This window comes from Diprion similis, chromosome 8, assembly GCF_021155765.1.
Source record: "Diprion similis isolate iyDipSimi1 chromosome 8, iyDipSimi1.1, whole genome shotgun sequence".
NCBI classification, from domain to species: Eukaryota; Metazoa; Arthropoda; class Insecta; order Hymenoptera; family Diprionidae; genus Diprion; species Diprion similis.
Window position 1 is genome coordinate 22,151,999 of NC_060112.1, and position 27,961 is coordinate 22,179,959.

A 27,961-nucleotide genomic window follows, 5' to 3' on the forward strand; every position below is an offset into this window, starting at 1 on the left:
TCCCCCCTTCAATTCCAAAATTAGTAAATAAAGATGGTGGCAAAGTTTGAGCCGTGTGGCGTATCGCTGCTCGGAAAATGTCTGATAAAACGAGGTGGAAAATAAAAACCGGAGTGATATCGTCGATAAATAAAAAAGAAACAAAGACCCAGTGTTAGGGGTGTTTGAAGAGACATTAGCCGACGTGTAAATAGTGTGTTTATCTTTTATTACGATATATATTTATATACCACCATACCCATCCAGGCATATATATACATTATCTTTTCTTTTCTACAATTTATGTAAGGCCGAGTAACCGGAGAAGAACTGTAGTAACAAAAAGAGGATAATTTTTCTCCAGAGTTCACAGCAAGGTATAAATTTTATTCTATTAATAGTACCTCCTCGAGAGCCTTTCGATTTTAACTCACGAGTTTCGTCCGCTCTAACTCAGTTTAACATACATTCAGCTATACCTAAAGTTACACGAACTATTATCCTAAGGTGCGATGAATAGATCTGGGTAAATAAAAGAAGGCGATAATAAAAAAGAGAATAGGAAGCATGTGTGCATACGCAGGAAGAAATCGCGGCGTGGGTAAGTGGGCGTTTTCTATTGCCCAATAATAATTATTCTCTCTGCCCGTTCAAGAAAGGCAATACCCGTATATTTGTTCCAACCCACGTTTGAAAAGTAGCCGATCGTCAGTGCCGCTGATTTATTCTTCATTTGTTTCAAAGCATTTGTCTCCAAGTGATCGTCAGAGTTGAATAATCGACACCGTTAGAAAGGGCCTCTTCTAAATATCAACCTGCTATTTTTAACCACCAGAAACCTACATACCGAACTCCGATGCGCGACAAGAACACACTTTGACACATTTTACCTTACCTACCTACGCTTTCGATTCTGACAATCCCGGCAAACCTCCCGATACGTACATATTTCCGCTTATTCATCGTCATCTCCAGTCCGACGTCGCGTCAACTTTTATTTCCCCGAAACTGTATTCTTCAGTCTTCACTCTACGCAAATACCCACGTGACATGGATAATAATAGTTGACGATCTTTCCCATTAACTCTCGCACGATACTCGAGTGAATTACTATTTCATTCGGGGTCCGATGATTTCGATGTAACCCATCGTTTGTTCGAGAACTTTTATTTCGGCTGTTTCTTTCCTCAGTTCGTTTGCCAAATATGCACGCTGTGCGAGAAAAGAGAAAAAACGAAAACATACCAGCCGGAGAAATTATATCGTAACGTGACCGTTACGCGGATAGTATACGGTTTATAACTATTTTAAACGTAGGATTTCCCGCCATTGAATTCCCGGCGTAAAGCAAACGCGATGGACACTCCGTAACGTCGATTTCGAATCGAAAATTTTGTTGAGGCATTTTTCACCCCGTCCATTTTAATTTCCATATTAGGAAGGAAGTCTGCGCTAAAACAATGAAATTACAAAATCAATTTCATATTCCAACGCCGCTGAGGATAATAAACATTCGTAAATTTCCTATATTGTCGCGTAAATCTGAGCGTTGGAGAAATCATTAAGAAAAAATAAATCGATGCGTCAGCCTGGGGTAAAAAATTCACAAACGTTGTCTCGCTCACATTCTTTCGCTTTTCAATCGTTTACGTATTATGTATTATACGAATATATATATACTTGGATTATATTGTACATACTGGGAACTGTAAGGACATCCAGTGGTCATAGGAGACGTTAGAGGAAACTTATTTTTCGCAAGTCCACAACGATTGCGAAGTATCATGCATAATTTTATTTTTGTCAAAAATATCACGCCCCGTTCACTTATTCCCGACATTCTCAAAATAAACGTATCACGTAAATACGAGTATATCTATGGGTATAGAATTCTCAGATATCTGGGACCATTCCCTTTTTTTTTCTTTCTTTTTATTCTTTCTCTTATTTCTGCTACGCGAAATTCAATATTCGTTCTTTGTATTACGGCTATTCATTTTATGCATAAGCATAACATCTTGATATTGGTGTCCTCAAGCTTTTCCTCCGCAAAGGCTACATTATACTTCGTGTAAATCGAAATGTTTTTTGGAGTAAGCAACACCAGCCGAGATAATTGAAGCAAAGAGAAAATCAGGCCAACAACATTTACTTGCGATTTATTTTTATTCAAGATTTAATCTCTCTCTTTTTTTTTTTTTCTTATTCTTCAAATACATCGTCGAACATCTCGTATGCGTGTATACATATACATACCTATATACTTCCAACAACGAAACGATGACCCACTTGAAGTATTCCAACGATCACTACGTAAAAAAAGGGAAAGAAGTTATAAGAATAATAATAAAGTATCTTAATTGAACGCTACACGATACATATGTCGATGTTTTTTTTTTTTTATTCATTCTCTCTTTCTTTTTTATTTTCACGCACGTGAAATGTGAATCACGAGTTGATGACCGCAACCTTTGTGCCGAATTACGTCACCGATGAATATCCTTGCATTCGCGTCCCTCTCTCACTCTCATATTCAAAGAAATTGCCAATACATTATACGATAGTATTCAACAAGGTTGCGAACAATGTATAACTTGAGTTATATTTCTATTTTTCATAACCTTGACCAAACGCGCGGTGTAACAATAATAGTTATTCTTTTATTAATATCAAGCTTTTATAACTTGTTATGTTTTAACAGATTTTTTTTTTTTATATATATATCCAATCACGGGCTATGCAGGTTATTCGAAAGATCGATAACGCTCGCAGGTGAATTCGCATCGAAAGCATGGCACAAATTAGTCAACTTTATACATTTGGATCATTCGTTGTCGACTCGAGAGCGAATTTTATCCCCCCTCGGATATTTTCGCAAATTTTCCATCGTGGTTTCGAATTTTACACTTACTGTTATTTTTCTACTATTTTACAATCACCCAACCGCCTGGGTAAATGAAAATGAGAATTAAAAAAGGTCTGTAAGTGTCGAGCAATAAATATAACAATGCAGCAAGAAAAAACGGGTTTTCTTTTTTTTTTATGGTTTTTGTTTTTAATTTTTGATTGCGGGCACTTACAACCTTTTTTAATTCTCCATTTCAATTATTGTTCTTGAACCAGAATTGTATTTAAGTAAGTTGTTAGTACTTTTTTTTTTTCTTTCTCTTTTCTTCTTAGATCTCGACTACTTCGTACAGCGTACATTTTTTATTATCGCAGTGTAAATTGTATGTGCTTTTCTTAGTTAGCTTGCTGTTCAAACCGCGCTGCTTCTGTTCAAGATAGAAACGGATTGACGGATTGTTTGAAAGACGCGCAGCCGACTCCGAAACGAACCTCATGTACAGAACCCATAATCGAAATTCAGTTTTCACTATTTAGTATCGTTTTATCTCTTATACGTCGTTATTCTCAAATGCAAATGTAAAATTCACTTGATGAAACTCTTGAAGATATTTTTTGTTTTAAATTTATTATTCAATCGAAAAGCTGAGGAGAAAAAAAACATTTTCCAAAGATTACTGCAATGTATAATCTCCTTATACATATGATCTATCGATCCTCGATAAACGAAATCGTGACATATAAAAATGCAACCACGTTGATAAATTGATTAACAATTTACCCGTGTTAGCAGGGTTGAATGAAGTATTTCAGTTTATTTCGAGTCATCGACTGAGAGTGATAAATGCAACAAAAAAAAAAAGGAAGAAAAAAAAAATCATAATTTCAACTTTGTACAGCTGCTTTTCGTACACTTTATCAATTTTTCACGGCTGAAAGTAATAATCAATATTTACACATTTCTTGAGCTAATTTATTTTTCTCTCATCGATTGCTGTCGGTACATAAGGAATTTGACTTGGCTATTAATTTAATCGTTATTCTTGGAATGAAAATAACGAACGCGAAATTCTACGAGTAGTAAAATTTCTTCACTTTTCGCAACCGTCACGTGCGGTAACTGGGAAAATCGTGAAAACGAGGTTTTGCAGCAACGGATTTACGCTTTTCACAAAATTTTCGACAAACGATTTCAGAAGTTCTGGATCGGAATGATAATCCGTCATATCCACACAGCTGGTCAGGTTGAAAGGTCGAAAAGGCCGAGATAAAATTTGTCAAGCAAATTTGTTTAAACCACACAGAGTGATCGCAAATTCACTGCTGTACATATTTTTCATACATACATCCATCGTTTGTAAAACTATGATAAACGACTTCTGCTTACTTGTATGCATAATACAACCTATCTGCTCACCGGACGCAAGAATATTATGTATTACTATTAAATACAGATGAAAGTCTCTCGAGTAATATACGCGTGCATCGTGTCTCTAAAACGTGAATCGATATATATATACAGAAGCACGGAATAAATCGTTATGGTTATTTGCAGAAAATTATGATATAATAATGATATTTAGAATTTTTAGGAAAACCACAGCTGTATGAGCCAAGGATTTGATTATATATGTCATCAAGTTACGAGGCTGAAGTTAGCAGCGAGAATTAGCAGCCAAACGTTCTAATGTTCATTCGAATAAGGTAGTGAAAATCCGTAGAAGTCCGAAAATCAAAATTTTGTGAAACACCTTGAACCCCTAATACGTTAATATAATTATGAGGATAAGACTGAACTGAATTTTTCTATTTCCAAAAAGTTTACCACGTTTGGCTGGTTTTTTTTTTTTGTTCTTTTTTTTTTTTTGTTTTTTAATAGAAAAGTAAAACGTGGTTCTGGGTTTAAAATGTAAATGAATTCTGAGGCCGAAACTAGAAAATCTAGTACTTACGTGTTACTGTTATATTCGATTACTGTGTTTTTGTTAAGTTGAAGTTAATAACGTTAGCGAAATATTTAGGAAAAACTTTTTTTTCGCAGTCTGAAATTTGTGAAAAACTTCGATAAAGCAGAACAGAGTCACATTTTGAAAAACAAACTCCTTCAAATTCATTCAAAAATTGCAAAGTAACCATTTTTTTCGTAATGTTTAGTCGGGTTAACGTTACTACCTTTAACGTTGTGTGTATTTTCTCGTAACTATCAGGGTAACTTGATATCGGCGTGAGAATAAATAAGTTCTTACCGAGACACGATGTTTGACCGAGAGGAATGTAAAAAATTGGCTTAAACTGACTTTTTTGTACACGTTATATTATTCTTAAATTCAAATTGAATTTGAACCGAATATAGAGTTAACAAGTTGAACGATTGAAATTTTAGTAACTTAAATAGAACTAGAAAAATGTCAGGGAAAGCTAGATTTTACGTTCTAAAAAACCTGGAAATGTCGTGGAATTATTTTCCAAAAATTTTTTAACCACCCTGAAAATATTTCTTGTACAACAATTTCCTGTGTAATTCAAACACTGTTAAAACCATTATTGCAAAGATGAAAACTAACCGAAATCGCTAATTTTCTTGCGGACTTTCGGAGCAGCTGCCTCCTGTTTTATGATTAACCTACAGCGAGCACGACGGTTGGTAGATACATACGTACACAGTGACTTCTAAAACGGTCCTCCTCCCTCCGATCGTGCGTAAAATATTGGCACGCGGTTGGACAAAGGCTTACCTATAAACGGTTGATTGGATCCATTAAATTCTTCCCGAGGGATCGATGGACCGTTCGAGGATGAATGACGAATGATGGATTATGGGTCTCGGGTCTCCTCGTCGATCACGGTAATCGGCTCTTCAACCTCTGTAATGTCGGCGATGTTGTTCGACGAAGACAGAAGCATTAGGACGCGATGCTGCAGGATCCTGAGCCATGCGACACGATCTTCGCACGAGCTGTCGTCTAAAAATATATCAGTAACGCCGATTGAGTATCGAGAACGCCTTCAAAACGCGAACACGTGCGCCTCGCTACCTCGACGCTGCCAATGTAAGTCCGGTAAAAGTGGATTGCCCATGTCCGAGTTGCTGTACGGTATATATATTTATATATACATATATATACACTCAAAACTAGAAAGACACTCCGGACTGCACGCATTACTGGGTTACTGCGGTGACGAAATTGCGATTAGGTACCTATAGTAGTTTGAGGGTGCAGCTTCCGATGGTTTTATGGACCTATCGAACACTCGAGATTTCAATTTTTCGTTGACTCGTGCAAATAAGTTTTCTTTTTTTCATCGCTATAACAAGATCTCGATTGAATTTTAGAAGTATATTTGAAAGGAATAAAAAAATAGTTCACTCTGAGGAAATACTTGTCAGACATTTACTTATTTCATATGGTTATCATACTTGAAGCAAGTAAAAGTTTATTTTTAAATATGAGTAGAAATAATTTTATTGAAACAATAAAATATTTATTTATTTATTTATTTTTTCTTTCTCATTTTTCAATGTAATTAACCTGGTAAAAAAATCCGTTAGACGCGGATAAATATGTACAGAAACTGTGCCAAAAATCATATAGAAAACAGACAGAGTTTCTATCCGCGTGTAACGGATTTTTTACTAGGGTTTCATTACTGCAATTAAACAGATACGTTATTAGACAGTTATACATTGTATGTATTGTGTGGATATATTAGCTACGGGATCAATAATCTAATGCCATTGATAACGTGACCGAAAATTGGAATAATTACTGTAGTAAAAAGAATAAAAGAGAAGGAAAGCTTGCACCAGAGAATCACGCAGACGAAAAACAGCTGCATGACAGCGGAAATAGTATCGTTGTCGTTTACCGAGGTTATTGCTGTTCAGAAATCCGATACAGAAGACGAAGAAGAGGAGGAGGAGGAGGAGGAGGATGATGAGGTGCGCGTGTTTTACGGTGATAACCATGGCAGGTTTATATACGGTAATCCATCGGACTGCAGCGTTATTCGTTTATCCAAAATGTTTTTTTTTTTTCGTTTTTTATTTTTTAAGGATTATGGAAAACATTCGGGGCATGACGTCACATATTTTCATTGTTTGGGTGGGAGGAAAAGTATAGAAAGATCCAAAAATACAAGGATCAAAATATAGAATTTTCAATCACGCGACAATCTATTTCATGGAATTTTAAAGTGGAGACGAAAATCGTAATATGGAAATGTCAAAATGTAGAAAGATGAAGGTTGGAGAACCAAAATAATATATATAATCGTTAGAACAAATTGCAACGCAGCAGTGAAAAATGTAGAATCGTATGAATCCCGGCGATTCTTAAATAATCTACATTTCTGTATCGTACTTTGACCTTTCTGTATTCTGACTCTTCATCGCGACTGTTCCTATACAGTTTAAAATTCTGTGAAATTGATTTTCTGATTTTCAGAAATTCTATATTTTGTGCCTTCTATTTTCTTATATATTTTTACATTCTTATCCCAACCCGGTTGCGATCACTCATCGGTAGATTTTAATTTCAAAGTTATATCTGCAGATGAAATAGAAAACTATATAGAAGAAAAACGACAAGGCTGAATTTGGTAATCATGATTGTGATGATTCACGTTTCGGAAAACCCGTTATTTCGTAATTTTAAGAATCTCTAAAATGCAGTTCAAAGCGGTAATTCATTCAATTTCAAAACTTGGCCACTTCAAAGTCACTAAAAAATTGCAAAATAATAATTTCTTTCCCCAATGTTTCGTTACGCGAACGTTGCTAACTTCACGTCGATAAGCTCTACGTGAAAAACGTGCTTCCAAGTATAGTCTAGAGGGTTGTGCCTCCCTTTTCTTTTCCTTTTTCCTCTTTCCTTCCATCTTTGGAGGAGGGACGGGGACCATGAACGCAGGATATACACTTAGGAACGAAAACATATCTCGGCATATGCATTGCTTGCATCTACGTTGTAAAAACATCGGTTCCATTCCATTCGTTGCAGGTTATTATAGTTCCCTGCTGGTTCGTTGGTAAGTTCGTTCAGACGATGGTGGAGCGTTTTAGCATATAAGAACAAATCGTTGAATGAAACACAACTCGGCGACTCTGAGTCGCCCCCGAGTTCATCATTTGCGGGCAGATTCATCCGTGTGTGCAGGCATCTGCTTTATACACGTGCATGCATGCATCTATGCATGCATCTGCGCGGAAAATACGCAGAGGAGAAAATCGACACGAGGCATGAATGCAACCCGCAGGCTTGCTAAAATATGCAGACAGCATCGCGTTATGTCCACCAACCTAGCTTTTGGAGGTATACGAACTTGTACAAACACTAACCCTCCTCCACCTTCCTTTTTCCCATACCGCATCCGTTTCTCTCGTGCTTTCTTTCGCTTAAATGAAATTTCGTCTACAGTAAAATATCTAACGCGCTGGTGATGGTGCCGAAAATTTATCAAATTTCACTCTTTTACTTCTATAGATATTATATATTTATTTATTTTCTCTTATTAACCCTGAACACTTTGCACCACAGAGGTATTCCCACGAATGTTTCACACGTTATCGATTCTAATATATTTCATTTGCGTTATTAAATTGAACGAATAGTTTAAAAAATTAAAATAAAAAAAAACTTTGTTTTTCTTCTTGGTATTTTCTGCTTCTCACCTTTAACGTATTTGGGTTTGTTAAAAAAAATTGCGTTCCAGGCCCCTGTTTTTCCTGAAACCACTTCCATTAACTAAGCAAACTATGAATCTATGCCTTCTAATCACTGTTAAATTTCATTTCTCTGTACTTGTTAAAGTATCGATATAATACGTGAGCCTATCACCTTGAGGGGATGATAACATCTATCGCCTAATGGTTTCGGGAAATTGACAGAGCGTTATACTGGAAGAAGGTTTTCTCGAAGTCGCTCAGAGATTATCTTGTATCCATTTACTGAAAGGAAAGTGCCTTTTTTACGCCGCACAAAATGTAAACTGTGTATTCTGCAATCGTGCAACGTAGATCGAGAACTGGGTCGGATTCATGCCTACGTACTACTGTTTAAAATTCATACTACTGTTTGAAATTCGTTCCATGTGTTCGTAGGAGAGACCAAGTCCAAAGTTGCTATGCATGCCGAGACAAGGAGGATATTTTCTGAATATACAATTCGCAACGTTGAAATGAAACGCTACTCCTTGGTTTATACCGTTTATAACTTTACTCAACATACTTTATTCCATTTTTTCAATTTCTCGGTTCAAATAATTTTTTAAATTATACGCATTATGTATGTATCTACGTTAGAAAATTCTTCGCGTTACCTGTAACCGAACGTCCCTTCAGGGTGAATTGAAACCGCTGTTTTTTCCCCGCAATGATTTATCCCGCAAATCGTGACACCGATATTTCAATGTTACTCCGGTTTTGCTGCGATTTGCTTTCGTCATTATTATTATTCGCTTATATATACATACCGCATGTCCATATATAAAATACACATTCGCTCTTGGTCAATTAATTACTTACCGTCTACGTCAAGGCACGTATGAATTGGACGTACGTGTTATATGTAACGTTTCGGCTTATACATGTGTGTAATACGTCGCGGATAATTTTAGCCATATACCAGTCGTCGGGACTGACTATACAGTCTTCGCGGATTCTGTAACTTGAATTTTTAATTTGACAAACCGTTTTGGCATATATATACAATGTTGTAGGTACGTTTAGTAAAGCAACGTGCGTTCATTACCCGCGGTTGCTTCATTTTCTTAATTATAATCGATATATCACCTCGGCGTGTTAAATTACATAATCGTGTAAGATAAAATTGGAGCTGTCCAAGTTTTTTCTTCACAATCTCATTGTATTAACATATCGGCACGAGCAGACAGCTTCGGGGTTAACGAAACTTAAGTTCACTTTTAATTATACCGATTAAACTGATCGTGACTCATCATCTCACTACTCCATATGTTAATAATGTCTGATGCAGTTATAACTGCAACGCTGCACTTCTGTCGACAGGAATCTGCGCCTGCAGCGATACGCCTTACGTACAAATTGCAGTTTGAATTCTTGCTTCGGGCTAGAATACGTCTATCAAATCTTAATAAAAAAACAAACCTTATTACTTGTATCGCTTCAAAATTTGACAAAAAACGTACGAGATTAAAAAAAAAAAAAAAATTCTTTCAACGTCAAACACATCATTTTTCGAACGATGTTAAAATTTTGCAACAATAAATAATTATAAAACATTTTTTTCTTTCTTACAAAAGTATAACGATATAATTTACAAAATTCCACAACTTTTCAACGTCACTTCATTGGCTCAAAGCACCTTTCGCCATCTACCGGTTCACGCTGAGCCAGTGTTACTCGACTGGCCAGTGCTTTATGACGTCACAAAGACCGCGAAGTTTGAATTTCTTCAATATCCCTTCGTTCTTATACTCTTTGGATGTTCGACGATAAATCGAGTTAATTTTCCCGCTGCGCTGTGCCTACGCAAAGAAAAGAAAATTACCGAATATAAGAAATTAGTAAAACTCTTTGGCTGTCTCGCGATTTCAAACAACCCGTTGAACGTGGGTTTACCAATTTGATGGCTAGCCGTGGCTGCTGCAGGGTCCGCGGGCTTCCTGAACCAACGGCTTGCGCCGGTAGAGGTGGATGTATAAAAGCCGGCAAGGCGACACACGGCGTCTCGTCGACGAAAATAGCCCTCCGCATTCTCTCTTTTCATCTATGTTCGTGCCCACATTCATATAACCCAAACTTATACCAGCGACCTTAAGCGCGTCATCCGCCTCTCACAGAGACACAAAATGTATCGCCTATTTACTATCCTCCTCCCCCCCCCCCCGCCTCTTTTTTGCACCCTCTTCCTGCACCCTGTGCATCCTGTACGATACAGGAAATATCGGACCTTGCCAAAGATTGTCTGGTATTAGTCCGAACGATGCGTCTCAAACGAATGAATTCCAGTTTTGATATATCGCAAAAGATTATCAGAAGTATGCATGTTCGAATAATGTTGGTACAATCCACTATCTCGACTGTATGTATGTATAGTTATGCTTACGTCAACAGCGGTCGCCGCTCTCCGCGAAACACGCTGATCTAAATCCAAAGCTTTAAATCAGACTTTAGATTACTATAGATAGGATCATCCGTAATCCGTGAATTATTTTCATGTGATTCATCGATCTGCTAAGAGGTCTGCGTGTAATCTAGCTGTCGTATTAATCGTTGGACGGTAATTTGCGGTTTTTCAACGTATTCTAGAGAAATTTTCTGACCCGATTTTTTATTTTTAAAACAATCGACTCACCATTCTGCCTACTTGACAATCCATTAGTCACACTGTTCTAATGCAATTGTATAGCTTCAAGTTCCTGATACAGTTGCTCTTGTATACCGGCATAAGTGTTCAGACCCTTACCGGCGGAATTATTGAGCTGCTGTTGACCCATATTTTGTAATTCAGCGAAATAGGTTGAGGAGACAACGATTTTCCTTATCCTCGCATTTCTTTTTTAGTTTCAATGTGTGCCAAGATTTAATTGCAAATTTCATCCTTTTTTCTTCACTCATCGAAGCCGTGGGAGTGAATAAAACGCTCTACAAGAAAACAAAAACATTCACCTAACGATGAATTTATGCGTAGTGATCTAGATAAATGGGTCGGATTTCACACCTGAGTAACTGAAGAAACAGATAAATCCGTGTAGGTATACCTGTGGTTTTAGAACGTGGGTAGTACACTGGAATAAAGTAGCAGAAACAAGAAAGAGAGAATAGTTTAAACATTTTTTCGCTTTTTAAGTAAACTTTTGTTACTGATGCCTTAGGGAATCGTTCTCGGTATCTATAGTTCAGGATAATCTCGTAGAAAATCCCGTCTTTACTCGTCTTTCAAAGAAAAGTGATAAAAACTTTTGCGCAAAAGATCGGCTATAAGCACGGCTGAAACAAACTTTTTGGTCATCGATGTGACAAGAAGCTGTGCGAGAAATACGACTCACATTTCTTTTATGTACATATTTACCACTTTTCAAATTTTTTACTTCTGAAGAATTGTGCCATGGTGACAAGAATGGACAAGTGTCTGAACACTCCTCGGATTTAATCTACATTTTACCCAGACTCCCAACAATTTATTCAGCTTATTAATCACTTCACTTAGCCGGTTGTTGTTTAGACATCTGCAACAGACATGCAAATTAATTTGCCATTCTTCTCCCAGGAGCCAAGTAATTGATAATTCACGATGTCTGCTTAAATCCAGTGAATAAATCACCAAAGATCTTTAAAGTAAAACAAAAAAGCAAAGCAAATATTCTTATTTTTTAACCTCCTATCTATAGGGCTTGCATAACTATAGTTCTTTTCAAATATGCCTCGGTGTCTTATAGTTTTTTTTTTTTTTGTATAATTAACAAAGAGTCGAGAGCTGTCTAGTGATTTGTATGATGGTATTGGACAAGCATTGAATTTCTGTGTAATAATTAATATTATACTGCCAATCAGTAACTTGAACATGTTTTACGTTGGTTTCAGATAAAAATTAGTCAAGATGGTGGTTGGTGAAGCAAGTATACACAATATAATGGGGGGGATGGAGAGCACAGGAGGAGTGCGTCTTCACAATCATAAAAGAAAATTGAAACAGCGGTAAGCATATAAAATCAAAGGATCTACCTTATATCCTTTGATATTTGGGATAACATTTAAATTGGAACTGTAGCTTTTCACATTATAGCGAAGAAGTCTCATTTGTTATTTAAATTGAGTGCTGGTTAATTCGTTGTTGACATTTATTCAAGTAGCCTGCATTCCGTGCCAACATCTTTGATTGAGAATTTAATTGTTGGCACATACAGGCGCCAGACTGCCATCCGAATAAAAATAATCATTCCTACAATGACTGAGCTGTTTTTGTACAAAATTTTTTTTATGGTTTTTGTACGTTCATATTTAATGTGTATCATTTTATTTCAGATTCGATATTATTAAAAAACTAGGACAAGGCACCTACGGTAAAGTCCAATTAGGTATAAATAAAGAGACCGGCCAAGAAGTTGCTATAAAAACAATTAAAAAATGCAAAATTGAAACTGAGGCCGATCTTATTAGGATACGAAGAGAGATACAAATCATGTCGAGTGTACAGCATCCCAATATTATTCACATATATGAAGGTAAAGAAATGTTCGAATAATACACCGTTATAATAGTGTGGAACTTTCGTTTTCACTGATCACAATGTTTAATGAATTCTTTGATTTCTTGCAGTTTTCGAAAATCGGGAAAAAATGGTACTCGTCATGGAATATGCAGCCGGTGGAGAACTTTATGATTATTTAAGCGAGCGAAAAGTTCTCTCAGAGCACGAAGCGCGAAGAATATTTCGTCAGATATCCACAGCTGTTTATTATTGCCATAAGCATAAGATTTGCCACAGAGATCTTAAGCTGGAAAACATCCTATTAGACCAAATAGGAAATGCGAAAATCGCCGATTTTGGTCTCTCAAACGTTTTTGACGAGCAGAGATTGCTCAGCACTTTTTGCGGCAGTCCGTTATACGCTAGTCCTGAAATCGTCAAGGGGACACCTTACCATGGACCCGAGGTCGATTGTTGGAGCTTGGGAGTACTTTTATACACATTAGTTTACGGTGCCATGCCATTTGATGGCTCTAATTTTAAAAGACTAGTCAAACAGATTTCACAATCGGACTATTTCGAACCAAAAAAGCCATCCCGTAAGTTGGACATGTCATTATCCATTCGATACAATTTCGGAAGCAGAAAATAGATTGTTTAATGATGATTAGACTCACTAATCGCTATACTATCTATGATTGTGTTTTCAGCTGCCTCCCCACTAATCAAGGACATGCTGACTGTTTGTCCGGCGAGAAGAGCGGATGTTGAAAAAATTTGCACACATTGGTGGGTGAACGAAGGTTACGAACAAAATTGCCTTGATATTGCAGAAGACTTGGCAGCTCAAACCCCAGTCAGATTGGATCTGTTACTTTCATTGGTACCTCAGTCAGCTAGTGCTGACAAATTAGTCGTAGGCGATCAGCAAGCCGCTGGCGATGCGACTGGCAATATGTCTTCCGAGACTCTGGTTCCAACCAGGTGTCATTCCGTTGGTAGCTTGATGGAATTAGATCAAAATAATTCTGACAGAAGAATAAGAGAAATGGTTGACGAAGAGCCAAGGTCAGCGACAACTGGTGATGCCAAAAGAAAGTTGGAAACTACACCGTCTATGGACGAAACGGCCGCGGCTGGTGTTAAAAGGAAAGAAAGATCTAGACGGAAAGAAAGGACGGATGAGAGGGAACCCAGACAATATAGATCTGGCACTAGGTGCGTGATCGCTTCACATAATTAAGAAGTTGACAAAGAGAATCGATTGACTTGCTATAACTTTCTTCAATTTTAGTGCCCACCCGTGGCTCACAACATATTTTTTATTTTATTTCAGACATTATTCAGCTCCCATACCAAACCCAATAGAGGAAGCCATGGAAGTGGATCCATCCGTGCTGGTAACTGTTCCTACAAGTAAAACAGTTGATATAAATCAACTTGAAGGTGCGGCAGCTTGCCTCGAGTTAATCGAAGAGTCAAAAGAGAAGGTACTCAGTCATGAACGAAGCAAAACACCGGTAGTACCAACCCAAGAAGTTGAAGAGCCGATAAGTAAAAAGTTGTCGGAAGAGGAAGCAGAGCAAACAGCGCAGACTGCTGTGAAACAAGATGTAGATAGTAAGACGGCGGATAACCAACAGAAAGAAACTGATGCAAAATCAATAGAACAAACTGTACAAAGTAACCCTGACGATAAGCCAGTTGTGATGCCTAATGAGACAATTGAGAAGCTCTCTCAAGATAGCCAGATTGAAAACATGAAATCTGAGGTACCGACAAAGGGTGTAACTGCTACGACTCAAGCTGAGGATAACGAGGTTGTGCCTCAAAGTGAAGAGTCTTCTTCCGATGTTGTGGTCAAATCCGAGGAAGTTAATAAAGATGAGAAGAAGCCAATAAAAAAATTGAAGGAAAAATCACTTTCTCTAGATTCTGATGTAGTTAATGACACTTCAGAAGGACCAACAAGGCCAGTTGAGAGACGCCGGTCCAAAATCTTTGAGACTGCTGAAAAATTCAACCAGCTGGCAGCAACTACTGAAAGTGATAAACCAAAGAAAATTTTCATTCCTGGGGTAAACGTCGGAGGTGCCAAGCGTGCCTTCGAGCGCAAGGCCAGTCTTTCGTCAATTACACCTCCTCAAACTACAAAACACAGTGCATCCAAAGTTATTATCGAAGTGCCTGCAGTTGTGAGGGATGAAAAGATACCGGAAAAGATCAATAACACCCCAAGTATGGAGAATAATAACAATAAAGCAGACAAATACTTGCAGAGCAAACTCGAGGAAGAGAAGAAACGTGCTGTAGACATTATCACTGGTGCAATCGGTAAACCACCGGTAATGAAAAAAGCAAATGGATCACCTCCAACTTCTCCGCAGAATCTTAGTGCCAACAAATTAGGACTTAAAGTGCAAGTCGGACCGAATGACTTAAGAAATGCCACGGTGTCAGTCTCCACACCTGTTGAGACCAAGTTTCCGTTTGAATCAAAGCCAGTTTTGCAGGCAGAGGCGGTGAGTTGTATGTTAATTCAAACCGGGTATCACTTTGCAATACCTGTATCGCCTATATAAATTCAAACCAAATGCAGATAATACTAAAATTCAAATTTTAAGTAATTTGATGAAGGAAGCTTTTGTTCATAACTTTTATAGAACGAGAGATAATTGAATGTAAAAAAACAACTACTTCCATTTTTCCTGTAACACGAATATAAAATTACTCTCTCAAGAATAAATGTGCGATGCTAATGACGTCTTGCAAGCTAAGAAATGTGTTATTTGTTTTATCAGGTGCCAGGCGCAGTTGAATCATCAAATATGAGTGGCTCCGTTCCAGACGAGCCAAAGAAGTCGAGTAAAATGGAAATCACTTTGAAGAGTGCCACCTTACCTAGACTGAGAAAGACCAGCAAGGCCGAAATTACATTAGCTGGAGTCAAATCACCAGACAATACAGCATTCAAATCAGAAGTAGAAGCCAAGATTGACGCCTTCCATCCACAAAAATTGAGAACGCAAAGATCAGAGGTTGCATTCCCAGTCGCTGCTGCCGTACCTCAAGCTAACAGGAGCTCCAGCCTAGAACCAGAAAACAGGATGAAAAATATACCAAAGGAAAGAATTATACCTATTCAGGTACACATTTTATTGATTGTAATAGGTAGATTTTTCAAAGGATCAAGATACACTAAGCTTCACCTTTCCAATCTTTCGGTGGAAGCTGATTTTGAATCTTCCGCTAAAGCATATCCACATAAAACAAAAACAGTAATATTTCAATAAACCATAAATTATTAAAATAAATTTGTTGACATCTTTTCATTAGGTTGAATCTGGTCGTCAGCTTCCACAGCAAGGACCATCAACACCACCGATGAAACCACCAATGCCGCAGCGTTCCATGTCGCAACGATCAGGTTCACTTTCTCGCCAATCTACAGCTGACTCCGATACTGACAGTGCATTAGGCTCTACTACGGGACCTGAACCAATTCGAAAGAGTCCTAGGGAATATATAATTCCTATCGCAGTAGAGGGTGGTGGATATGTCACTCCCAGATCAGGCAGTTTAGAACCTGAAAGTAAGGCAAGCACGCCAACTAGCACTAGTGCTCCCAGATCACGATTTGGACGACCGAGAAGAATGAGCTCTTTATTATCGGATGCCAGTGAAGATGAATCTCCGTTCTCAACCTTGCATAGGCAAGTGCAACTCGATTGAAAGAATTCGCCTTATTTTTATCGTAAACTATCTGAGGCTAAAGACTTTTGAATGACATTAATTCAAAATCACGGGCGTCATTTTATTAAAAACTAAATAAATATCTTTTACAGAGATAACGATGATATTTTGCAACGACATATGCACCGGCTAAGAAGTTCCAGACCATCTAGAAAAGCACCAGAACATGCGGATAGTTTGTCATCGGGCGAGGATGACGACGACGACGGCTTTGAACTTTTAACTGCAGAAAACTTGTTTTCCACTTTATTATCTAGAGTTAGAAGTTTGACTCAAAGACTTAATGTAGATGACAACAGAAGCACAGGATTCCCAAGCAGCAGACTACTCGGTAGATTGGGATCTAATTCGTCGCAAGGTTTTTGGGGTGTTCACGAACCATTATCCAGGTAATACAGTTGGAAATTTTCTCAAAATAATGTTCCCTTGCATTAACATTTTGATATGTGTAAATGATCTGATATCGATTGCTTATATTAACACTACCATTTGCTTTATGCAATTAAATCGGTATTTAAAACATTTCTTGGTAAATATTGATCAAGTTGAAAATCTTATTTAACAAATGTGCTTATTTGTGCAAGCTACCAAAGCTATACCGAGACAAGGACTGTAATAACGTGAGTCCAGTCAAAGAAATTCTTAGGGATTTGGTGAATAGTTATTTTCTGATTATAGATTGCACAATTTGTTCACATTATCACGTCTGATTCTTGACCCTCCCGTAATATAGAAAATTTTTTCTTCGCTTGTCATGCATCACGCTTTCAATTTATCGATATCTAAAATATTTGTCTCTCCCTTATATATTATATCCAAATCAAATTCCCTGAATTTTTTTTCTTCCATTTCTCCATTATTTAAAAACTGCTAATAGTCTAGGTATTGCATAATAGTTCGAAGCACTAACCATCACTCATATTCACTTTCAAATAAACAAATTTGATATTATTTTTGACACCAGCATTTTTCACCGATTTCCAATTCTTATTCATCACACATTGTGGTAAAATATTTTTATTTCGGGATAACTTTACCGTGTGAATGTTGATTGAACTTTGTCCCGCGATACAGGCGGTTGTCAGAGTCGCAGTTCAGACGTTCGTTGAGTCGTGACACGGACAGATTTGGCAGAAAGGAGCCTTCAAACCCAGGAACTCCGAACAGTCCTGGCCCACGCAATACACCCTCACGGGAGAGCATCTTTGAAATGGGTAGCAACACACTTCCACGAGGTAAAAGCGTGCAATAGAATGTCTGTACAGCTCACTGTGGAATATACATTGCTTTTTCAAACTCGGCATATCTTTATCCATTACACCTTGCGTGCAGTGATTAACTTGAAATTTGTGCATTTTTAGGAACCATAGCATACACAAATGCAGTGTAGTGTCTATTCCACGATGAACTATGAACAGTACACGTATTACATTGTATAATTGCGTGTTTGACAATTATATGGAACTTGAAAGTGATTTAACAGAAGCTAAAATTACTTTTGGTTTTAGTACATTAATTAAAGATTCGATCATTACAATTATTATAATTTGTACAGTTATCAAGGTGGGTATTTAGTTACTGTTAAATCATGAAAAGCATCCCATTGAATTTTTATACTTATATTACACATAGAACTTCCAAAGTGAAAAAATTTAATGGGAAGTTTGCCATGCATCTCCTAGTACCTAGCTGTCGTCGAGTCGTTGATAGACAAAGCATATGTATATTTTTTTTATAATCATTTACCTATTACTTCTCTGTTTTCTCCTTCGAATAATTTTGTTTTGCTGTATATTTCTCAGATATATATTATTATATATATGTATACATATAAATATTCTTTTTTTCCTAATTTTTGCCTTGCCATGTTTTTTTGCGATTTTTTTGGTACTAACACTAGTTTAAATAGAGGAATATATCCTGAACAGGTGGGTAGTCAAGGTATTACCAAAATCTTTGTTTTTTATTACATGTTAGTCGTATGGAATCATTTTTAAAATTGTTATGTATCCATAGCATACAATTTGATTATCTTATAATCATTCTACTTTATTTTTCCCCATGTAGTCTCACTGTCAATTCTGATGAATGGTGGTACAAAATATCACTTTAATACTTCAAGCATGCTCAGTTTCTCGTTTGTCATTGTATCCGAAATTCTGAACAACATTTTAACTATCTATCAATATATTTCGTCTAACCAAGAGATTATTTACTTTTGTAGGCACAAGAAACTCAGTATAGTACATAACATGTGATCATACTTTGTCCATTGAGATAGGAAATAAATTCGATAATTATTGATATTGATTACTACATGCTTGAAAAAAAGTCATTGAACAAATTTCTTGACTTTCATTTTCCAAACTCGTTTTATCGTAACTTCACACATTTAGCTGTAAAATCCAGTGATTTAATAAATTTTAATTAGCTTTGTCGAGCAACATTTTTGCGGTTCCCAATTTCGATATTGGTAAAATTCTAAGCTATGGAATCAACGTTATGAATCGTGTGCGAAGTTGAAAATTCATAAATAAAATATTTGCGTCATCAATATTGTTTATAATAAACTGACGAATCAGTGGATGCTACGAGCGTACAGTATAGGCTAATACCTATGCAGACAAACAAGTTCATGTATTTGCCTTAGGTTCATTCTTAAAAATTTTTCGTCATTATTATTTCTGCCGCGAAAATGCGTAAGTTATAAAAAATAATAATTGAAATCCCAACCCTGTCTGAATATAAATCCTTGTAACATTTGTTGTATAGTTTTTGTCATGTACATTGTTGATTTTGATGAACCAGTAACACTTGAAGTAGCTGACATATTTCCTATCTCACTGAATTTACTAAAGTTTGAAGCATGGATGCACACACCCTTATATACAGAAGAACAAAAACTCTCTTCCACTATTCCTAAACCTCCTATTAGTGAAAAATTCATTGAAATATTCAAAGTCTATCGTCGACTCTTCAAACAGTTATTAAATCTAATTATTTATTCTCTGCTGGCTGATATTTGACAGACTATATTTTTGGTACGCCACAGTTCATATTGTGCTTGCTTTTGAATGATGCAACTCCTATTGCTTAATCATTTTTCGTAGATATTCTGTAACAATGCCTTCTCGGCCCCTTCATTATATATATAGCCGATTGAAAATGAACACAAATACTGTTGAACTTACTAATTAATAAATGATACAAAATCATAAATCGAGACATCAAAAATGAAAACCAATCTGCACTTACATATGTCAATCTATGTGAATTAAAATTCTAATTAAAATATATAAAAAAAGAAATTCACCATGATTTGTCTATAAAAAAATATGGCTGTAAGTAAATTCAGTTCAATTAAAAAAATAAAGGAAGCTCTGTAATCTAGATTATGCAGATTATGTCATTATTGTAATTAGAGATTGCCATCACATGGTAATTTCTTAAAGAAAAAAAAAAAATTGAAGGCCTTGTTTGTTTGTATAATTTTTTTAGTAGCAAGTAAGTAGACTAACATACAGAAAAACACAACTGAGCCACTACCGAAAATATACTCTACAATTGTCAGCATCAGCTTTCTGTGGTATAATTCATTGACGGTCTTTTATGACGGTTGTTGCAGCGACCGTGCGAGTGACTCTGCGTAGGCGGGCCGACGCTAATCCCCAGTAGAAAACCAAGTTAGGTACTATACTATACCTAATCTAGTAAATTTGTCCATTTGACCACATAAAACCAGAACCTTGCCAATTTACCACATACACTCACCTTTATTTTCTCAAACAACTCTTCTCTTCAATATCAGTAATAATATATCAAGTTCATGCTGTATTGGACAGAAAGATTGTACACGAACAAGACATAAAGGCAATGAATGAAAATTTATGCCATCTACTTTAAACATTTGTTCGAGAAATAAATACCAAGAAATATTACACAATGCTAACTGCTGTGAACCTATGAGCTGAAAATCTGTTTTGTTCGTAAACCCTTGTTGAAAAAGAAATGTATATTTGTTCATAATTTGATTTATCCTGGAAAACATTATTCGCGACAAAACAAGCGTGACTGGGTACAAAATATTATCGAATCTGTTATAAATGCAAATGATCCATTTTTATATCATTTTGTTTCATACAATGTGTAAAACGTTCTCTATTTTTCACTATTTGCTTTGATTGAAATCGCTATAAATCCTTGCTAGCTAGTTGTCAGAAAAGTGATTTTCAGGATAAATCATGTACGAGGCCTAAACATCATATACCATGTGTATATAAATTAAATATTGCATCTGCAGTCTTTGAATTAATCTTGTTATAGGAAATTTATAATGATAGTTACGTAATTGTGTAATACAAGAAAGGACTAATTGTTCCTGACTTGTCGATCTGAACTGGCTAATACTTGTTGTGTTTTTAGAGTTTAAATAACAATGTTTTATCGTTTTACAATTCGCTCTCAGCATGCTTTATTAATGCTATTTATAGTATACTAAACAACCTATTTATGTATGAAGAAGTAAATTATGGTACGCTCATGTATAATTTCTTTTACCTGATATTGATATTCATCGTCCTAGTAGTTGATCACACTGCAATGCCGTTATACATGTAATACAGAATACTACCGCAATTCGGAATGAGCATCTCTGTTATTTTCATATGACATTTCCATGTTCTGATGTATGAAACATTTTCATTTCTTTATATCAATTTACATACATCTTCGATTCAAGCAGTACTACATTTTCCACAGTAGTTTTCCAGTATCAAAAATCTTCCATTTTCTACGCAATCATAAAATGAAGTAATTGTTAGTGTTACATTTAAATGTTTGAAACGTATACATCATTTAAGTTGTCATTATGTAATAGTATTTAAAGCGTAGATAAAAATGCGAGAAAATTTCCAAAACGTATATGAAGTTATTTATTAATTTTTTTTGAGAGATTTTATAGGAGAGTTTATGTACGTACAAATAAACGAGTGTACATACTCAAAATATAATTTGCTTTTCTGTATATCCTTATAAAAATCCATTACAGGTGGTGATATATGAGCTGCATGCCATTAGCAACATTTTTATATGAATTTTTCAGATAAAAATCAGCACGAAAACACCGATGCCGAGGTATCGCAAATTCGGAAGCAGGCGCAAGAAACATTAGAGCAAAACTTCACGCCGAGCTTAGCACGAAGGTTGAGTAGACATTTCATTGAACAAACAAGGCAATCATTGCCCAGATCTCCGTCGATACCTCGTGAGAAAAACTATCAATCACCTACTCAAAAAATGATGAATTCACTCGATGGCTCCGATATCGAAAGTCAAAATCCCAGCTCTACAACGTCGGATCAAACAGAATACAGAGGAAAATCAGCTGAAAGAAACATCAAGAGATCGAACAGTTTATTAGTATCGCGGGACCTGGCTGACAAGCTAGATTACCGATCACCTAGAAGAAGTGTCAGCCTATTTGAAGATGATGATAAATCACTACCACCGTTACCTAGACACGTCATGACGCTTGGTAGGAAATACAGAGATTCGGGGAAACCAAACAATGGCGCAATACGTAGAGAAAACTTTCAAAATTTAAAAAATGATAAAATTCAAGAGGAAACGTTGGATGACTCATGTAAGACTCCTAATATCAAAGTGGATAGTGTTGTTAATGGTTACGAAATTGGTCAAACTTCGGAGGGCAATTCTATGTCTGTGTCTAGTTCTATTAATAATTTTGTAGACACTGCATCTAGCATGTCAGCGAAATCAAGTGAAACATCTCCCAATGCATCAACATCCAACTTGATGGATTACAATTATTCATACAAATCTGATGCATCGAAAGACTTTGAAAATAGACTGCTAGCTGCAGAAAATCTTATAAAGGAATCAAAGCTCAAAAATTTGGGCCCATCAAGTCTTGATATAAATCTTAACTCCAGTTATAAAGATACGGACAAGTGCAACAAAGAAAGTCTTGGATCTATTTCGGAAACCAATATTGCAGACAGGCGGCGTAGTTATATTCCAAGCCTACGATTAAGATCCGGATCATTGACTAGAGACCCAACTGAAATTAAGACGCGTCGCAGCTCTTTTACTGGATCACAGGATGCACTAGGAGCCAGAGCTCCTACTCCAGAAAGATCGATACTAAGTAAATTCTTCAAACCTGACAAGAATAAAGATAACGACACTAGAGGAAAGCATCCAAAAGCTGGTGGACAGCGTAGAATATCTAGATTTTTGCGACCTGATTTCTTTGATACACCACGTGAAGAAAGTCAATACGTCAAAGAGAAGGAAGCACAAAAAGCTGCAGAAAATGAGCGCAGAAAGTCAAGATTCATTAAGAAGAAAAGCGAGAGTAAGGAATCGAAAGCAGACAAATCTTTAGAAGGAAAACCGCCCAAAGAATTGAAAAACGAAGCAAACTCCATCACCAAAGAACAGTCAGAGATTTCATGCAAGGATGACAGATCAGATAGAGACATTAGCTCTATCTCAGAAGACACAAGGCCAAGGTTTGAGAAACAATCTACGAAGCACAGTTTCCTACATTCCTTGGAGAAAAAGCTTGAAAAGTTTAGGTCAAGCGAAGATGCTTCAAAATCTGTGGTCAATAATGGCAATTTAATTGAACAAAAAATTCGATCCTTGCGCGAGAGTTCTGCGCCGCCGAAAGAGTGCCCATGCACAGAGTCCAGTTTAATCAAAAGAGCAGTTAGCGTAGAAGATTTACCACTTTACAGCGCAAACCTAAACTCATCGAAGGGTAAAGTAAACTCTGTACTAGGACTGTTCAAGAATATTGATACAAAATCAACCTCCAACGGGCAGCGACCACAAAGTATGATATTCAGCAAGTTGAGAAAGAATCCGTACAAGGGTTCTCATTCTGACTCAATGACTGATGCCGATCTCGCTGCTTCAAGTAAAATTCCTACAAAAGTTTGTAAATCTGATTTAATATCGTCTAAGAAGAAATCAGAAGAAACGAAATCTATATCTAAAATGAAACCAAATAATAAGAACTCTCCTCCGAAGGAATCAGCCAGAGACGCCCATAAATCTGATAGACCGTCTACAAGTGTTAAAAGTTTTTCCCCAGAGAAAGTAAACAAAGAGCTTAAAAAGTCGATTCCTGAAAAAGGTGTTGATAAGAAAAATGATTCTTCAGATAAAGTAAAAACTTTGAAGGCCAAGTCTCCAGAAAAACTTACAGACAATCGATCTGAGCAGCTTGAAAAAGTTGGCAATATAAATCAGGCTTCAGGTGAAATATTTCCAGTGGAACAGTCGAAGACTATTCCGTCCGACGAACCATTGGATAATCTTGAAGTTGAAACAAAAAAGAGTGAAAAAGTTCGAAAGATCAGTACAGCATCTTCCTTAGTGAAAAATGATTCTACAAAAGTTATTGAAAAAGTTGACGACGGTGAGAAAAAAGCAAAAAAAAATGTCAAAGCTAAAGAATCAGGTGGAAAAGAATCCGGATCTGTCGATGGAACTAAGAAAAAGAGGATTGTTAAGGTTATCAAGAAAGTTGTGAAAAAATCACCAGACAGCTCGGAAAGCAAGTCTGAACCTAAAGAAAAGCCTCGAAAATTATTGAGCAAGAAAAGCACCTTGTCATCCGGTGAAATGAAATCTGATACACAAATATCAAATGGGGTTGACAACTCACGAAAAGATGATCCTAAATTTAAGATGGAAAACAATACTAGCAAACCTGATCCATTGAAAGAATCTAAAGCCTCCGCAAGTAACAGTGATAAAAATATTGAAGCATTTACAGAAAATGATACACCACAAATGTCTACTAGTAATTTAAATGAAAATTCAGCAAATGCTGTGGATTTAAAAATGAATAATTCGTCGTTGTGCAGCATAAAAGTTATGGAAAAAAATCAATCCAACAACATTCAGGATGTTCCACAAGCTAAATCTACAGATTCACGGTCCAATAGAAATAGTTTAAAACTAGATTTATCAAAAATTCCACAACACACGTTCAGGAGTCCACAAATTTTGAAGAAAGACTCAACGCAAACGGAATTGGCAAAAACTAGTCCAAGTGTAGAAACGCATTTACCAAAGTTATCTCATGGCAAAGCACAATCCACTTCTCCGGAAGATGCGAAGAAGTTGATACAAAACTTGTCAAAAATAACTCATCATGCAAACATAACAGGAAACAAGATCATCATCGACAAACCGTTATGCTCAAAAGACATGGCAAAGCTTCACAATGACGCTGACGAGTGTAACATTGAAAGCCGTGAAAATAGCACTTCTCAATCTTCGCATGACATCAGCAAATCATTCAATTGCCCAAAACTATCCCATAATCAAAGCGAAACCAAAGAAATTAACGTTACTACTGCCGAAGTATTGCAATCACTTCCTGACACAGCACTCAATTCTACTAGGGTTCTGCCTCATGAGAAGAACGAAGTTAGCAATACGAAGAATACAAATGGGTGTTCACAGGAAATAGGAATATCAAAGAAAAACCTTGAGTTAGACTTACCTATATTAAACCCAAATCCCATTCCTCCACCAAAGGAAAGTCCAATTGAACATCCTGAAGAGATGTTTTCCCCTACAGATGATACGGAGAGTTTTGATTCCTGGTCCATATGCTCAGCAGATATGAACCAGAGCCAAAGCGAATTACAATCGCCAACTTCACCAGCACGTTCTCCATCATTTCGAGCAGATCAAACTGAATCAGTAGGGGATAGAATAAGACGAAGAAGCTTCTACTCGAGATTCAATGACAGAAAAAGAAAAACATCACTCAACGCTCCTCCGCCTGGAGTATCTCTTCCTGTTAGCTCAACACTGCCAAGAAAGTTCAGCTTTAACAGACCGCGGGAGAATGATCATGATAAATTGAGTAACTACGTATCATCGACAAAGAGGTACCAGGAGAAATCTTACAACATGTATAATAACGAAATTCAACCATTCAGGAGATCGCCAATTGACAGAGATCGATATTCGGATATGGGTACGGCATCAGTGTACACCAGTGATTTAAGATCACCGAAAGAACAATATGGAAGCAGTTTGAATTCGTCTTACGATCCACTGCGAAAATATTCACGATCTCCAACTCTGTCTGATTCGTCAAGCATACGGAGGAAATGTTATAGTACCGACTATGGCACAGATAATAATGACCCAGCACCGTACAGAAGTCCATTGTCTAGTTCCTTATTGAATGATAATTCATTAGAATCATATTCTAATAGAAATCTCAATACATTACCAAGAAAGTATGGATCAACTGTGTCGAGCTCGGAACCGAAGACTGCTGAGTATTATGAAGAATTATTAGCTCCGAATAATTCGAATTACTTAACATCGAGGAAGACTCCATCGTCGGCAGATTCACCGAACACTCGTGGGAACGGATACCACAACGGAAATTTGGAATCACCACAATTTAAGGCTGAAAAATGGAAGACTACTGGGACCGACGATAAGATGGCAGAACCGAGTTTGACTGAAACAAATAATGGGAGGCTCGGGGACCAAATAAGGTATAATTGATTTCCAACGTTCGATTTGACACTTAAATCTCAACATTCAATTTTGTTCACAGAGACAAGAGCCAGAGCATTAACGAATCTAAGGATCTGTCGTCAACAACATCTGAACCTCAGCCGAGTACTTCCACTAAATGAGAATAAAATTTTCCTTATCCGTATCAATTCCTAAATATTATTGGGATAATAAAACGCCAAACAAGTATTCGAGCATTTTTAAGTTACACTAATATTTTTCAAAACATCTTGCCAGCAGACTAATAATATTTTGTTACTGATTAGATCTTCGTTCCAGTCAGAGAACAATATATACAATAAATGAAGAGAAACGAAATAGATGCACAGTAATGAAAATGGGTAGAACACTAGGTAACGAGAAACCTGTAGCCTTTTTTTATGAAAAATACGTAACATTTACAACGAAAATTTGCGTTATATGATCGCTGCCTCTCTATGCAATGCGGACATTAATGTTGTAATAGAAATATTATATGCGATAAAGTATAAACGTAGCATTAATCTGCCAATGAAATGCAGACTTTTGTTCATATTTAGATGGTCAATCTTTAGCACTATTTTAATCAGTTATCGTAGTTCAAGGGACTGTCTGAATGTGTATGGTTGAATCTACATTTGACAGATTTTTTCAGTACCATATACTTGCCAAGTTTGCCTGATTTTTAGTACCCCTCGATAAATCACCAAGTTTTGAGTGTTTAGTTATAGTTTATTCTTTGTTTTTATATATTTCCTGTCAAATGTATACAAGTTAATATTTATTTAAATTATTTATGCTACGTAGCAGTGTGATCTTGATAATTAAAGTAGTGTTAATGTTTTCGATGAAAGTTTATTAAAAAAAAATTATGAGCCCTTAACGATTCGCATAATTGTATTGCATACATAAAGAAAAATGTTATAAATAATTCTACGATTGATAAATTAATTAATTTCGGCTCCAATGTTTATAGGAATATAAATTGAAAATTTGGCAGCTATTGCAAAAACAGGAGTTTTCCTTGTGATTCAAAAGGTTTCATTGTGATAGCAGCATAAATACCAGCAAGCAGTGTATTTTATTTAATTTCCAACTTACGTAAAGATATACTGAAATTTTTTTTATTACATACATCTCTTTAGCTAATTTTTTCTATTTGTTCGTCCTTAGTAAATAATGATTCGAATCTCTTAGAGTCTCTTGGTAAATATACTCTCTAATTGATGCTTATAGTAAAACTTATCAAAGAATCGAATCCTTTACAATTACCAAGGGACTTCTATGTTTCAAACAAAGCATTGAACAAAAATCTGTAGCTCGATCCAATTGTAACATTGGACTTCTGGTATAATAACACCAGTTTTCGGAGGCCATAGATGTCAATTCAAACAGTCAATACTGCAGAGCCTAAGCAAATCTGTATTATCAGCATGTAGTTATTACGCTGAAAATTTTTACAACAATCACTTGAGCCAGTAACTGTAGGTGAAGAAAGTCGGATAAGTTATTATTAGGATACTTGCAACTGCTCCCAGACTGGTTCATAGTCTTCTGCATGTTATGTACGTGTTTTCTATCGATATACATATTTTAAAATAAAGTGCAGAGTTAAAATGAATTATCGTCTTTCATATTCCCACCCAGCCATC

At 36.4% G+C, this 27,961-nt stretch overlaps 1 protein-coding gene across 4 annotated transcripts; it reads left to right on the plus strand.

Annotated features, from left to right (window-relative positions):
- Positions 1-20: 20 nt before the first annotated feature.
- On the plus strand, positions 21-27,930 carry LOC124409570. 4 transcript variants are annotated; one of them, XM_046887272.1, is made up of 14 exons: positions 21-193; positions 290-356; positions 12,389-12,502; positions 12,830-13,029; positions 13,124-13,594; positions 13,706-14,213; positions 14,332-15,517; positions 15,797-16,141; positions 16,332-16,708; positions 16,841-17,137; positions 17,333-17,368; positions 17,823-17,983; positions 21,850-26,308; positions 26,371-27,930. In XM_046887272.1, exons 3-14 carry the CDS (start codon positions 12,405-12,407, stop codon positions 26,450-26,452), a joined length of 8,220 nt encoding a protein of 2,739 aa, XP_046743228.1. In that variant the 5' UTR covers positions 21-193; positions 290-356; positions 12,389-12,404; the 3' UTR covers positions 26,453-27,930. The 4 variants fall into 4 exon arrangements, with proteins under 4 accessions (XP_046743228.1, XP_046743230.1, XP_046743229.1 ...); XM_046887274.1 differs by having other exon boundaries at positions 15,797-16,120; XM_046887273.1 differs by having other exon boundaries at positions 21-356.
- Positions 27,931-27,961: the final 31 nt, after the last annotated feature.

Excerpts from the sequence above, each read along its gene's own strand:
- LOC124409570 (XM_046887273.1), top strand. The coding sequence starts at position 12,405 with ATGGTGGTTGGTGAAGCAAGTATACACAATATAATGGGGGGGATGGAG. Across the intron at positions 13,030-13,123 it reads TATTATTCACATATATGAAG|TTTTCGAAAATCGGGAAAAA; the intron begins GTAAAGAAATGT and ends GATTTCTTGCAG. Across the intron at positions 17,138-17,332 it reads GTTCACGAACCATTATCCAG|CTACCAAAGCTATACCGAGA; the intron begins GTAATACAGTTG and ends TATTTGTGCAAG.